This window comes from Anabrus simplex, chromosome 3 (assembly GCF_040414725.1).
Source record: "Anabrus simplex isolate iqAnaSimp1 chromosome 3, ASM4041472v1, whole genome shotgun sequence".
In the NCBI taxonomy this organism is placed as follows: Eukaryota; Metazoa; Arthropoda; class Insecta; order Orthoptera; family Tettigoniidae; genus Anabrus; species Anabrus simplex.
In genome coordinates this window covers 426,726,826-426,743,021 of record NC_090267.1, presented here as the reverse complement: position 1 = coordinate 426,743,021, position 16,196 = coordinate 426,726,826, and the positions used below count along the sequence as shown (strand labels likewise).

Below are 16,196 nucleotides of genomic sequence, written 5' to 3'. Positions count from 1 at the left end.
CTTCAGGCATTTGTGAGAAAATAATAACTTAATTAAAATTCGCGTCTGTGGTGATGTTAAACACTTTGTTTTTAATAAACATACTTTAAAATATTCTAAAGTGTCTATGGTAAGGCACTTATTCAAAAACACTTGTGCTTGAATGAGAGTTTATGTCATATGCACCAGTCTTCAGGTATTTATTGTTTATATTTAATAACTTCCTTGAGTGATATTCTTGTGGTTAAAAGGCCGTGTTGACTGTTTAACTTCCGAGAATTGCTCTTCGGAATGTGATAAAAGAAACTGTGTTAGTCGTTTAACTTCCTAAAACCCTGTGGTGGCTTCTGTTATATAAAATGGTGATGGCCTTACCATAGACACTTTAGAATATTTTAAAGTATGTTTATTAAAAACAAAGTGTTTAACATCACCACAGACGCGAATTTTAATTAAGTTATTATTTTCTCACAAGTGCCTGAAGATTATTACAAACACAAACTTTTTATTCACGCCACCTAATGTTATCAAAAAGAATTTTACCATAGACGCTTTTAAATATTTAAAATATGTTTTCCATCATTTAAGTTTTTAAACACAATTGTAAACGATACTGTACTTTAAGTATCATTCACATAAATCTCCTTACCTCCACCCCATCCCCCCATCTTCCATTTCATTTAAAGCATCTAGAACAATAGATTTTGGATTCCCATGGGATATAGTTTTCAGATCCAATGTGCTTGCTTTTAAATGTTATCATCTAAGATTTTTTTATATACAGCTGAAGATGACCACTAAGTGGTCGAAACATGTACTGTGTTTGTTATTGTATTTTTAAGTTTGCCAAAGGCAAAAGAAATAAAGTATGGATTAGGTGGCTTTTTAGATTACTTTGTTGATTATACTCATCGATACGGCCATGAAGTGGACAGCTTGCAAAATGAAGACAGAAATACATCATCTGTATATACAGAGTCCGCCAGAAAAAATGTATACAGTCTTTGTTAGACGATATCGGGATATGGATATTGTCAACTATTATCATTGTTTTTAAATGTTGTAGTATGGTCTTTCGCTCAACGGATGTCGGTACTTGCATCACGATAGTGGGAAAACGAAATGGCTGGAGCACGCTTGACGTTCGAGCAACGAAAGTACATTCTGAAGTGATTTATCAGGTTTTATAATGCCGTTGAAGTGCAACGTCAGTGGAGGAGGGTGTTTGAAACGGAACCGTCAACATGTCTAACAATTAAACGCATTACTGGGAAATTTGAGACACATGGAACGATTTGTGATATTCACAAAGGAAGATTGGGAGGAACGCGCACAGCTACCAGTCCTGCTTCGTCGGCTCACGTGTTGGAAAGTTTTGCTAATTCTCCACAGAAGTCTGCTATGCAATGTGCACGGGAAGTGGGGATTAGCAGTATAAGTGTACGAAGAATTTTGAAAACAGCTAAGTGGAAAGTTTACATCCCACGATTACTGCATGCGCTTAATAAGGACGATCCCAATCGTCGAATGCAATTTTGTGAATGGTATCAGCCAAGATGAACAATTTCTGATGAAGTTAGTGTGGTCTGATGAAGCCCGGTTTAAACTTAATGAAACAGTGAATCGACATAACTGTGTCTACTGGGCTCCGGAAAATCCGCATGTTCATGTGGACAAGGTAGTCAATCTACCAGGGGTTAATGTCTGGTGTGGACTGTCGTCGAGGGGCTTACTAGGACACTTTTTCTTTGATGGTACCGTCACTGAAGCAGTGTACTTGGAAATGTTACGCACATTAATTTTACCAGTTGTACGTGCGCTTTATGGAGCCGATGATGAAGTCTTCTACCAACAGGACGGGGCGCCACCACACTACCATGAAGCAGTACGAGCTTTCCTGGATGTCAATCTGCTGGGACATTGGATTGGCCGACGAGGGCCCATTGAGTTCTCCCAACGGTTGCCAGATCTTACCACTATGGAATTTTACTTGTGGGAAACCGTGAAAAATCAAGTCTATCGACGTAAGCCACGCACGATGGAGGCCCTTCGCCAGGAGATTATGGCGGCATGTGCAGAGATTCCCATTAAAACATTGCCGGACGTAGTTGCAGCGACAGCTTGTCGTTCTGCTCTGTGTCTGGCAGCCAATGGTGAACATTTTGAATATCTCATGTAACAATATGTTTAACTGAAGACAGTACTACATGTGTAATCAAAATTTAAATGTAATAAAACACACAATAAATAGTTTTTCTTCCGTAAAGAGTGTATACATTTTTCTGGCGGACCCTGTATATAATACATATTGGGGTTACCGTATTTCACGGCATAATCGTCGCCACCGCGTAATCGTCGCATCCTTTATTTTCAATACAAAAATCGGACTTTAAACCTTTAATTACATAATCGTCGCACGTCCAAATTTTGTTCACTAATCTGGTTAAAAGGTAAATGGAACTGCAACGTAAGTTGCACATGAATGCGCAATTTAAATACGTGTATGGTTTATGGGCAATTTGGCAACACAGTCACGTTTGCGACATGTTGCACAACGCATAAATAAATAATACCGGTATATGTACGACGCATGGCTTACCGGTAGACTATCGGCAGTTTGACAACGTGGTCGCGAGACAGTGTACTATTTATTCACCACCTACATATTATAAGTTCCCATTTGAAATACGTAAGGCTGTAAGTTATCGCTTATCGGCAACGTCGCCAGGAAATACCGGCTAGGTAGGTTGAATGGACCTCGAACCAGCCCTCAGATACAGCTAAAATTCCCTGACCCGGCCGTGAATTGAACCCGAGGCCTCCGTGTAAGAGGCAAGCACGCTACCCCTACACCATGGGGCCGGCTCCTGTATTATTGCGCACGAAGTGAAATCCAAGACGATAACGCAGATTTCCACGGAATTATTCAGCCGAATTATTTACGATGTCTCGGTTGTCATCGCTAGACTCTTATCTTACTACTACGTCATAAGTGTCCGGGCATGGGATGAAAACTTTTATCCAAGCAGTCAAGATAATTATTATCCAATGCTATTAAAGTTTTATAAACTCGTCAGTAATGTAATGTAAAATCATCAATAACTGGGAAGAAATATTAACCTAATTACCGTATGTTTAAAAGAAATTGAAAAAAATGAATGTTTGTTACTGACGTCTCGGAATACAGTCTACTATACAGTAGATCTACACCGCGCTAGCTAGAGCTCCGGTTTGCGAGCTTTGCGCAAGCGCAGTAGTGTGTCGCAACCAACGAGCTAAACTGATAAATTGTTGCATGCTTCCTTGCTGCCTAACAGTATTGGCTGCTCTGGAATGGACAGATCACAGATGCATTTATTTGTTTCAGATTTACGTGATTACTGTAGACATGTGTGCGTGAGAATTTAAGTTTTTAATTTGTGTTTTGGGTGTTTGCAGAAATAATTTGTTTTAATAGGGAACAATTACGGAAAGTCATTTATATCGCAAAACATTAACGTGTGAAGCATTTATAAGCGATTATGGGTAAATATAGAAACTATTCTGCGGGCTTGAATCTAAGCGTAATTGCCTTCGCTGAACAGCACGGGAACAGAGCTGCAGAAAGAAAATTTTCTGTGAGTGAAAAGTTGGTGCGTGACTGGCGGAAAGTAAAAAACAAGCTAAAAAGCACAAACCCTTCTAGACGCGCGTTTGGAGGTAGTTTCCTATAATTGACGAAGAAGTGTTTAGGTACGTCAGTGAAATACGTAACAATGGCTGCAGTGTATCGTATGAAATGTTACAAATTAAGGGACAGGAGGTAGCACGCAAACACAACATACCGGTAACTCAGTTTAAGGCGACTCGTGGGTGGATTAAGGGGTTCATGCGACGACACAATCTGTCAGTGCGAAGGAGAACAACACTAAGCCAAAAGTTGCCTGCTGATTACACGGACAAGATTGTAAATTTTCACCGATTTCCCATACGTTTGCGCAAGGAAACTTCGTACTTGCTTTCTCAAATCGGTAATGCCGATCAGACTCCAATCTTTTTTTGATATGCCTCGCAACAGCACTATTGCGCTAAAAGGATCACGGAGTGTATTAATGAAAACCAGCGGTAGTGAGAAGTTGCGATGCACGGCAATGCTAGCCATTACAGCTGACGGGAGAAAGTTGCCGCCTTACATCATTTTCAAGAGGAAAACGATGCCTAAGAATATACAGTTTCCCCGTGGAATTCATGTACGAGTGCAACCAAAGGGTTGGATGGACGTAGAACTCATGCTGGACTGGGTTAAAACTGTGTGGAATAGAAGACCTGGTGCACTACTAAAACAACCAGCTCTGCTTGTTTTAGATAGTTTCCGAGGTCACCTAGTGAACGAAGTGAAGCAAATTCTCACTACAAATAAGACACGACAGATAGTCATTCCTGGTGGCCTAACATCTGCTTTGCAGCCACTAGACGTATGTGTTAATAAACCCTTTAAAGACCACTTACGTCGATTTTACAACGAGTGGATGATGAGCGGCGATCAGCAATTGACGCCCGCCGGAAATATCAGGCGTCCACCCTTGGACTTGTTATGCTCGTGGGTGAAGAAGAGTTGGGATCTTATACCACCTGAACTAGTCTCCAAGAGCTTCAAAAGGACTGGGATTTCGAATGCACTAGACGGTTCCGAAGATGACGCAGTGTGGCAGGGAGACGAAGAATCTGATACTGGTATTAACAGAGGCGCGGACGGCGCATCAGATAGCGAAACCTGCGATAGCGACACCGAAGATTTGGAATAAATTGCGTACCGGTAAGTCCGCATTTCACAACAAAGCGATAATTTTTTGCAAGTGTAATATTTTAACTTTAATACTCAAATTAATGAGAAATTAACTTAATACGTTCATTTTTATTTTCAGGTTGGAAAAACGTTCGCCGATTTGTTGCGAAAAATTATGAATTTTGTTTTAGACTATTTTAATTATTTTGATGTATAAACGCGAGTATTACGTGCATCTTAAATTTGTATCAAATACAGTTTAGTTATAAATACAATTTTTGAGTAATACAAATACTGGTATTAAATATTCATCGTATAATGGTCGCACCCTACAATTTTTTTTCGAAAATTTCGGTATAAAAAGTGCGACTATTATGCCGTGAAATACGGTATGTGAGTGAACTACAATGTACCTGACAAGAAAGAAGGGTTCAGAATGACTTAAAGTCTTTTTCACAAATTTATGCATGAAGAATTACCATACACACGTATTAAATTAGTTGGAGTGGTGCTCAAGCCTATGCCAATAATACACTGAAATAATTTTCTTACCCCAGGCTAAGTGGCTCAGACGGTTGAGGCCTTGGCCTGATCCGAATTTGGCAGGTTCGATCCTGGCTCAGTCCAGTGGTATTTGAAGGTGCTGAAATAAGCCAGCCTCCTGTAAGTAGCTTTAGCCTACTGGCACGTAAAAGAATTCCTGTGTGACTAAATTCCGGCACCTCGGCGTCTCCGAAAAGTGTAAAAGTAGTTAGCGGGACGTAAAGAAAAATATTATTATTGTTATTATTATTATTATTATTATTATTATTATTATTATTATTATTATTATTATTATTATCTTACAGTAACCAAATCTGACCGGATTTGAAACTCATGGCCTTCAATTTCAAGACTACCGCGATAACTATTATCCTACAGGCCCCCAACTTTTCGATTGTGAAATTTATGATACTGTTTAACATTGTGGACCCTCAAGTTTGAGTGTACTAGAGTTCCATATTTGTTAATATTATTAGTTGTACGCCCCACCAACATTTCATTAAGAGTATTTGAATGAGTTCTTAATATAAGGAGCATAGAATGTAACCTCAACACAGATGCGAGGTCATTACTTTTTTTTTTAACACATGCGGTCCTTATCAGTTCCCATGCCATTATCTTGCTGGGCAATTTGTTCAGCGCATAACACTTTTCTTGGAATATAACTGCAGTGTAAGATTATTTAGTGACAAATACTGATGCATTATAAACAACGCGCCAGTGTGCCGAGAATCATACAGGTGGCAATATGTTATTGAAGAGTTGGTCACACCAAGCCATGTAGGTAACAGCACTATCGACTTTCTCGCTGAAAACCGCAAGCTGTCTGGTATTGTCATATGAAAGAATTTGCCTTATATCTTACATTGTACCTGTGCATACACGACGTAAAATGCACACACAGTATTTACAAATTCTTATTTTTATTATCCACTCAATTCAATACATAAAATGTTTAGTGTCTCTAAAGGGATATTACAATACCAACGTTAATTGGGACATGTTTCACTCGCTGTATCAAGCATCTTCAGCCATCTTTTATATGATTCTCTCAAGGTTGAGTCATACATTAAACCTTATTTATAATAATTTTGTTCATTGAAAATGTTTTACACAATAAATTTTTTTGTCACTGCTTAAAAAGTAAACAAGTAAAATTGTATCATTAATGGACTAGACGTTAATTACATAATACTGATAAAATGTAATAATAATAATGCTACTTGCTTTACGTCCCACTAACTACTTTTACGGTTTTCGGAGACGCCGAGGTGCCGGAATTTTGTCCCGCAGGAGTTCTTTTACATGCCAGTAAATCTACCGACACGAGGCTGACATATTTGAGCACCTTCAAATATCACCGGACTGAGCCAGGATCGAACCTGCCAAGTTGGGGTCAGAAGGCCAGCGCCACAACCGTCTGAGCCACTCAGCCCGGCAGATAAAATGTCATCACTACTCAAAAAGTAAACAAAAAAAAACAAAACACAATTAAACAATTAAAACGTATCATTAATGGACTAGACATAAGCGACATAATATCGATGTCCAAGTCGTATACCAATTAAATTGAAAGATTTGGCCAATTCTCGTTTGTTTTTTAATTTTACAAATACTGTTAGTGTATTTATTGGAGTTTCAAATGAAATGAGTGAAAGTTAAAGGATTAAACTTGCAGTATTTATTCCGTTGTGCTTGATACTTTGTCAATATATGAATTTTTCATCTAAACAGTGTTATGCGGCTGAAGATGTTAATAATAAATGAAACATGTACCACTTTTAACCAATAAGTTGCCTTAAGCAATTAATGTATCGACAAGGTGGAAAATAAAAAATACTTAGTTGTGAATTTATAGAGCACCAGTCGATGAGTATTACTAATACTCGTACTGTTTTGTAAACCATAAAATACTACAGTACCTACAATCTATATAAATAAAATAACTTGTCCTGACTGACTGATTCATCATCACCGAGCCAAAACTACTGGACATACAGAAATGAAATTTTGAGGATACATTTATATTACAACGTAGGTGCTCACTAAGGGAGGATTTTTGGATATTCCGTTGCTAAGGGGGTGAAAATGGGGGTGAATTTTAAAAATTAGTGTATCTATATCTCAAAACTTTAAAAGTTTATAGATGTAAATATCGGTATTTAGAATCTCTTTTAAAAATAAGCACATATTTTTTTGTTGCTAAGGGGGTGAAAGGGGGGGGAGGTGAAATTTTAAAGTGAGGATATTTGTATCTCAAAAACTTAAAAGTTTACAGACGTAAAACTTGGTATTTGGAATCTCCTTTAAAAATAAGGAAACACATGTTTTTTGTTTTCGCGAAATCCCATTAAAGGGGGGGTGAAAATTGGGAAAATTGGCTGATTAGCTTTTATGACGATACTTATATCTCACAAACTGACGATGTTACAGACATGAAACTTGGTATTTGGAATTTCCTTTAAAAATGATTTCGTAAAATCAACTTGGGGTGTGTGTGTGTGTGTGAAAATAAGTAAAGAAGGAGTTGAATTTTGTTTAAGAGGATACATATATCAGAAACTGAAGATGTTACAGACGTGAAAGTTGGTATTTTGAATCTCCTTTAAAAATAAAGAAACACATATTTTTTGTTTTCGGAAAGTCCAATTAAAGGGAGACGGGGAGGAAAAGAGGGGGAAAAGAAGTTGAATTCATTTTATGAAGATACTTATATCTCAAAAACATAAGATTTTACAGGCGTGAAAGTTGGTACTGTATTTTGAATCTCCTTTAAAAATAAAGAAACACATACTTTTTTCTCAAAATCCACTTAAGGGTTTGAAAAGAATTGAGAAAGTGGGTGAATTTTAAAAATGAGTACTGGTATATCTACAGTATATGTCAAAAACTTCACATGTTACAGACATGAAACTTGGTATTTGGAAAGTCCTTTAAAAATACAGGAGCACGTACTTTTTGTTTTCGGAAAAGGCACTTAACGGGGGTGAAAAGAAGCGGATAATTTTTAATGAGTATGGTTATATCTCACTAACTGATGACATAACAGAAGCAAAAATTAGTATTTGGAATCTTCTTTAAAAATAAAGGAACATGTATTTCTTTTTGTTTTCAAAAGATGGGAAGGACTGATAAAAGGGTTAAATTCTTTTTATGGGGATTCTTATAGCCTATCTCAAAAACTGAAAATGATACAACGTGGAGATAGATATTTGGAATCTCCTTAAAAATAAACAGGTTTTTTTTTTTTTTTTTTCTTTCGATTTGAGAGAAGACTGTTTCTCATATGTACAGTTCTATGTTGCATGGTCATCGTAGCCCCAAAAGGCAATAACACAAACATGGTTTACAAAAAGTTTCCGGGGTAAATGGAACTCAATTTGTCGGTGAATGTTTACACTTTGGGGATTTTCAGATAATGTCTTAGTACAGTATTGAGGAAAGATAACTTTTATTATTTTTACGAAATACACGCGAGGGAAGCCGCGGGTAACTGCTAGTAGATTATAATCATTAGCTATGAGTATTACTAATCGACTCTAATATCGCCTTCAAGTACGAAAGTCGACGAGTGGGTTTGGCTAGTGCACATAGTGAAAAATCTATACCAAAGATGATCGATCACATTCAATATAATCGCTGGAGTGCATAAATACTGATAATGGAAAAAATTTACGCACGCATAATCGCTCGTAATAACGGATGCATCAGTAGTAGGGTTTTTGCTGTAACCGAAGGATAATATACAGTTTAATACAGGAATTTTCAAGGGACAGAAAAAAGCTGTCGTTATAACGGAGTTCTTGCTATATGCCGTACTCGCTATAGCGGACTTCTACTTATTTGAATAGCTTTGTTTTTATACTGTTTTGTAAACCACAAAATACTACAGTACCTACAATAGATTATAAAATCATTAGCTAACACATTCCATTATCTTCATTAGTACAGCCAAGCAGCATTTCAAAATAAACTGATGTCTGGTCTACATTAGCAATGTGTGAGAGTAAATACGAATTTTTCTAGTGCAAACCAATAACAAATCTGTGGAAATACACAATCTTTTCTTCACAATTGGCTGTGAAATATCGCACAAGGAGTTATTTTGTTCAAAAGCACACCTGAATTATTCGTGGCTAGCTCTATAACCTATAATTTTTAACGCTTGCTATTGCTATAGCTCTCAGCCGGCACATTTCGCTTGTGAATGCACAAATCCAAAATGTTTCATTTTTGTCACTTATTCACATATGGAAACAGGAAATGAAGATGAAGAAAACCTGCATGTCCTGTTTTCAATTTCTGAAAACTTTGCTTTTTGTCTGCAAAATGCCTGCCAGCTACTGTTTGTCTGTTCAAAATAAGCTTTACCTTTCCTCCAATTCTGTATAGAACTCTCATCCACATCGTACTTTCTTACTACAGTGTGATTATTGATTGCTCGGCTTCTTCAATATCATGGAGGTTTTCTTTAGTTGTGAACAACCCATAAAAAGCCACTCTAACATGTGACACAATTTAAACCGACCCCACACAGACATGACATGTAGACATGGCACGCTTCTTGCTTGTGGTGCACAGTGGGCACAAAAATACCAACTTTTAGATTTTTGTATGTCATGATCATTGTAACAATGGCCGAGATAAAATTCGGCTAGGAAATGAACTTGGACCATCTGGTTGTACGGCAGCAACTCTCTCTATAGACCACTTCAACTTTTCACAGTCAGATTTTGGAAAAGTATGAGGCAACTATTTGTGCATATATGATATTTTGATAACAAAGAATAAAATCAAAGATACCTTTGGAGAGTTACTGGTTTTATCCCATTTGACAGTATGTAATCATGTGGCTAGAGTTATAGTTGGACAACTGGGTAGAGTTTGTGTAAAACGATAGTGTTAGCAAAGGTGCAGTCATGGGAACTTTGTACTAAGTGACACTCTTTTTCGTTCTTTTACTATCTGTTTTACTTTGCACTGACACAAACAGGTCTTACGATGATGAAGGGAAAGGGAAGGGCTAAGTCAAGGAAGGAAGTGACCGTCGCCTCAATTAAGGTACATTTGCCTGGTGTGAAAAAGGGAAACCATGGAAAACTATCTTCAGGGCTGCTGACAAGGGGGTTCGAACCCAGCGTCTCTCAAATAAAAGCTCCACAGCTACACTCATTGATATTGTTGCCAGTAACAGTAGTGCAGGAATACTGTATATTGGTGAATAATTCCCTGCACAAGTTGGGGGTGCGGGTATTATTTGCATCAAGGTTGGAACAGTGATCCCAATCCTTACAGAAATTAGGAAGTTGCCTAGATAGTTGGCAACTATGTTCCCGCCACACAGGAGAAGCATGCCACGTACGTAGCATCAGTTTAACCCATTCACTGCCAAACCCGTATATATACGTTATTGAACGCCGTGCCTCGTCCACCAAACCCGTATATATAAGTTTTGGTGCAGTGTGTACTTCACCGATCTCACAAATGAATTACATAAAATCAGCTTCATGGTCCGTATCGCACTTTAACAGATTCACAACTAAGTATTTTTTATTTTCCACCCTGTCGATACATTAATTGTTTAAGGCAACTTATTGGTTAAAAGTGGTACATGTTTCATACATTATTAACATCTTTATGTTAATTTTAAGGACACTTCCTCTCAAGCATTGATACTTTGTCAATATATGAATTTTTCATCTAAACAGTGTTTTGTGGCTGAAGATGTTAATAATATACGAAACATGTACCACTTTTAATCAATAAGTTGCCTTAAGCAATTAATGTATCGACAAGGTGGAAAATAAAAAATACTTAATTGTGAATCTCACAAATGAACCCGAGTCAAGCTTTGATATTGCGTGGAAATGCTCAAAGAAGTTCTGTACGACAGATATACCACTCCATTTTGCGTGTTTTGAAAGTGATCTGGTGTTATTTCAGCTTCGTTGGAGTGGAACATCTTTCCCGCTAACGTGTAGCCATCATGGTGTCTTGAAGTATACATTCATCTATTGTTGATGAAGAAATTGAATGTTTTGTCATAAATAGTGATTCTGGAGGGCTACAGAATTGTCACACCTTCCTCAGATTAATTCTTTTTTCACCAAATGTAAATGATTTTGATAATACCAGTTCCTGGATCAACAATTTTATATTTCAGTAATAGTATCACTAAGCGGAGTAGCTGCGCGTATTAACATGCTACGGCTATGGAGCCAAGCTCTGCACTCGGCAGGCAAGTGGGTTCAAACCCCACCGTCAGCGGTCTGAGAATAGTTTTTTAGTTTTAGTTTCCCTTTTGCACTCCCAAGCAAATGCCGGGGCAGTTCCTATTCATAAGCCACAGCCGATTTCTTCCACTTCCTTACACAGTTTCATTCACCATCATTCATTTCATATTCATTATCTTCTCAACTGAGGTTTGCATCAGGAATGGCATCCGGCCGTAAAAATATGGTGTAAAATATATTCTTACTTCATCCCTGACCCCGTTTTGGGCTATTGAGCTAAAGGGATGGTATGCATTCCATTCATATTATCAGTAAAAATGTACCCGTAAAAGTGCTTCTTCCTTTAAAAAAAAAAAAAAAAAAAAAAAAAAAAAAAAAAAAAAAAAAAAAAAAAAAATCCGGCCCAGAAAGTTCGTCTGGTCATCAAAACTTGGTAGTGAGAAGGTTAAGTATTAGAACGTGTTTAGGATGGTTGGTTTGAGTACTCACTGTAGGTCAGTTAAAGAAAAGCTTGACAATATAGGAGAGCCAGACCAAATTGGTCATAGCGCTGCATAAAGAAAGTATGATGTGAGCATATGTGATTGGAGGAAAAATAAAGCTTGTCCTGAACAGAAAAACAGTAACCACAGGGTATTTCACAGACAAAAATCGAAGTTAAGCTATATACTAATGTTCTCTCTTTTATGTTTATTTCAAACACGATTTAAATACAAGTTACACTGCTTTATGTAAATGTGCTAATAATGAATTTAGCGATTCTTACTTTCTCTAAAGCCTCCTTTTCAACTACTGTAGAGGACGATGTTAAACGTAGCAGATGAGGAGTCTCCTCAATGAGCTGAACACTCAGCTGGACATTATTATTGGTTTGCTGCAGGGCACAACAGGCAATATGACTTTCGTAGCCCATAGACATGAGAAGCTTGTGGAGTGACGGTTCCACCCACTGAACACCATCGGCACATTTACCTAGGCGCCGTCGCTCCCTGAAATATAATTTAATATAAGTTAAATTGATTTTTACTGTCCAAATAGGTAACTACCAAAAGTATTAATTTTACAATGGTTATATTGAAACTAATATGCAACAATGTTTCATAAACCAGGAACTTTATTATTGAAAAATCACACACACCATCTTAATCTACAGACTTTTCTTTGCTTTTCAATATAATTTCCACGGCTTTCTGCATGTTATCTGTTTTCTTGTAACACTGACTTCACAGTGGTTTCTTCACAAACCTGAAAAGATGCTAGAGGGTGCTATGTTGGAATTGTAGGCAGGTTGCAGCCGAACTCCCTACCCCATTTTCCTAATTTCCTCCTTGGTGAAATACGCAGTGAGGGCATGTATTATAGCGCCGACGAATCTTTTCAAGAGCATTTAATGCACAAGGCATGGCGGAGCTTGTAAAGTGTTTGGACATTACCCTGAGCATTTATGGTCTCCCCAAGTTCAAGAAATTCAACCCCTAAGCACCCCTCTACAGCCTCAACGATACTGTCAATAACTTTCTCAGGAGCATGTACTGTCTTTGTTTTCTTTCAAGGCTGATCTAGAATGTCAGCGTTTCTATCATTGAAATGTTTCAACACTGTAAGTAAACACGTGTGTGCTTAAGTTTGTGCTCTTGCAGTCAAAGCTAAGAATGTCACAATATCTCAATGTGTTGTGTAAAGTCTGTAGATAGTGATGACACACTTGGTTATACTGTACTCAACTAATGCATTCACACTGTCATAAAACTGTTGCTTATTAAGTTCAGATCGAACAAATATTAAAGCTCCTAAAACAACAAATAAGAACTTTCCCTGCAACTATGGCTCTCCCCCTCAAAAATAACATGTTATTGGTCATTATCAAATGTTTTCACAGGTCTTCTGCTCAACAATTAACAAGAAAGGTTTCTCTTACTGAAGATTTTCGACTTCATAGAATCAATTTGTATACTGGTCCTGGGAGTCTTACTGGAAGATATGTCTTCTAGAACTGGGCCGATGACCTCGATGTTAGGCCCCTTAAAACAACAAGCAAGCATCTTCTAGAACTAGAGGAAAACTTAGAACTCTCAAGGACCACAAAAGGTTCTAATAAGCACAACAGTATTCCTCTTGAAGAGTGAGTCATAGTGGCAACTGGGATTACAAATTACACTATGGGACTAGTTGTATGTTTCAACTGGTTAAGGACTTGTCTACTAAACTCAAACTTGCAAGTTAAAATCCTGGTGCAGTCAGTTATCATTTGAGATCAGTGATGGGGATAATTATTGCTTTAAAAGGAAATATGATATAATCATCTCCGAGTTAGCATTTAAGAGTTCTTAAATAGGGGAGCCCTGTGTCATATTTACAGACACATTAAAGAAACCCTTTTAAAAAAAAATATCAACAGTAGTATTCTGAAGACCATACTGATTAAAAGGATATTAATCATTCTGTATTGTTATTACCATACTATCTTGCATAATTAACATACTTTTTTGATAAAAAAAACATACATACATTATCATTATAGACTGTTATGCTTTTCAGCGTTCAGTCTGCAAACTTCAGTGAATTTACTAAACGTCACCACAATCCTCGATTTGCAACTAGTGTTGTGGCCTCATTTAGTTCCATACCTCTTATCTTTAAATTGTTAGAAACCGAGTCTAACCATCGTCATCTTGGTCTTCCCACTACTTCTCTTACCCTCCATAGCAGGGTCCATTATTCTCCTAGGTAACCTATCCTCCTACATTAGACCGATGTAAAGATAGTTTCGTCTGGGAGATGACTTCCTTCTTACAGAATACGGCTGATCGCAACTGCGAGCTCACTGCATTAGCTTTACTACAACTTTATTCAATCTCTCTCACTATATTACCATCCTGGGAGAACACACAACCTAAATACTTGAAATTATTGACCTGTTCTAGCTTTGTATCACCAATCTGACATTCAATTCTGTTGAATTTCTTACCTACTGACATCAATTTAGTCTTCGAGAGGCTAATTTTCATACCATACTCACTGCACCTATTTTCAAGTTCCAAGATATTAGACTGCAGGCTTTCGGCACAGTCTGCCAATAAGACCAAGTCGTCAGCATAGGCCAAACTGTTTACTACATTTCCACCTAACTGAATCCCTCCCTGCCATTTTATACCTTTCAGCAGATGATCCATGTAAACTATGAACAGCAAAGGTGAAAGATTACAGCCTTGTCTAACCCCTGTAAGTACCCTGAACCAAGAACTCATTCTACCATCAATTCTCACTGAAGCCCAATTGTCAACATAAATGCCTTTGATCGATTTTAATAATCTACCTTTAATTCCATAGTCCCCCAGTATAGTGAACATCTTTTCCCTCGGTACCCTGTCATATGCTTTCTCTAGATCTACGAAACATAAACACAACTGCCTATTCCTCTCGTAGCATTTTTCAATTACCTGGCGCATACTGAAAATCTGATCCTGACAGCCTCTCTGTGGTCTGAAACCACACTGGTTTCCATCCAACTTTCTCTCAACGACTGATCGCACCCTCCCTTCCAAGATGCCAGTGAATACTTTGCCTGGTATACTAATCAATGAGATACCTCGATAGTTGTTGCAATCCTTCCTGTTTCCTTGCTTGTAGATAGGTGCAATTACTGCTTTTGTCCAATCTGAAGGTACCTTACCAACACTCCATGCTAATTTTACTACTCTATGAAGCCATTTCATCCCTGCCTTCCCACTATACTTCACCATTTCAGGTCTAATTTCATCTATTCCTGCTGCTTTATGACAATGGAGTTTATTTACCATCCTTTCCACTTCCTCAAGCATAATTTCACCAACATCATTTTCCTCCTCCCCATGAGCTTGGCTGTTTGCAACACCACCAGGATGATTTCCTTTTACATTGAGAAGATGTTCAAAATATTCCCTCCATCTCTCCAGTGATTCCCTGGGATCTATTACGAGTTCACCTGAATTATTCAAAACACTGTTCATTTCCTTTTTTCCTCCCTTCCTAAGATTCTGTATTACTGTCCAGAAAGGTTTCCCTGCTGCTTGACCTAGCCTTTCCAGGTTATTACCAAAATCTTCCCATGACTTCTTTTTGGATTCAACAACTATTTGTTTCGCTCTGTTTCTTTCATCTACGTACCAATCCCTGTCTGCCTTGGCCCTTGTTTGAAGCCATTTCTGATAAGCCTTCTTTTTACGTTTACAGACTGCTCTCACTTCATCATTCCACCAAGATGTTCGCCTTTTCCCATCTTTACACACAGTTGTTCCTAGGCATTTCCTTGCTGTTTCTACTACAGCATCCCTGTATGCCACCCATTCACTTTCTTTATCCTGAACCAGCTTACTGTCTACTGTTCAAAACTTCTCACTAATCATATCCATGTACTTCTGTCTAATTTCCTCCTCCTGGAGATTTTCTACCCTTATTCATTTGCAGACTGATTTCACTTTCTCTACCCTAGACCTAGATATTTAGTTCACTACAGATCGGATAGTGGTCTGCATCATCGAAAAATCCGCGAAAAACTCGTACATTCCTAACAGATTTCCTGAATTCAAAGTTTGTTAAGATATAGTCTATTATGGATCTGGTACCCCTAGCCTCCCATGTGTAGTGGTGAATACCCTTATGCTTGAAGAATGTATTCGTGACAGCAAAACCCATAC

The 16,196-nt window shown here is 37.8% G+C and overlaps 1 protein-coding gene across 2 annotated transcripts in view; it reads right to left on the bottom strand.

Moving 5' to 3' along the window:
• LOC136866451 (NEDD8 ultimate buster 1) overlaps window positions 1-16,196 on the bottom strand; it is a 121,111-nt gene that overhangs the window by 23,324 nt on the left and 81,591 nt on the right. For both annotated transcript variants that reach the window (XM_067143407.2, XM_067143408.2), the window contains exon 9: window positions 12,287-12,505. In XM_067143407.2, the coding sequence (XP_066999508.1) occupies window positions 12,287-12,505 (219 nt within the window). The remainder of the gene's footprint in view (window positions 1-12,286; window positions 12,506-16,196) is intronic.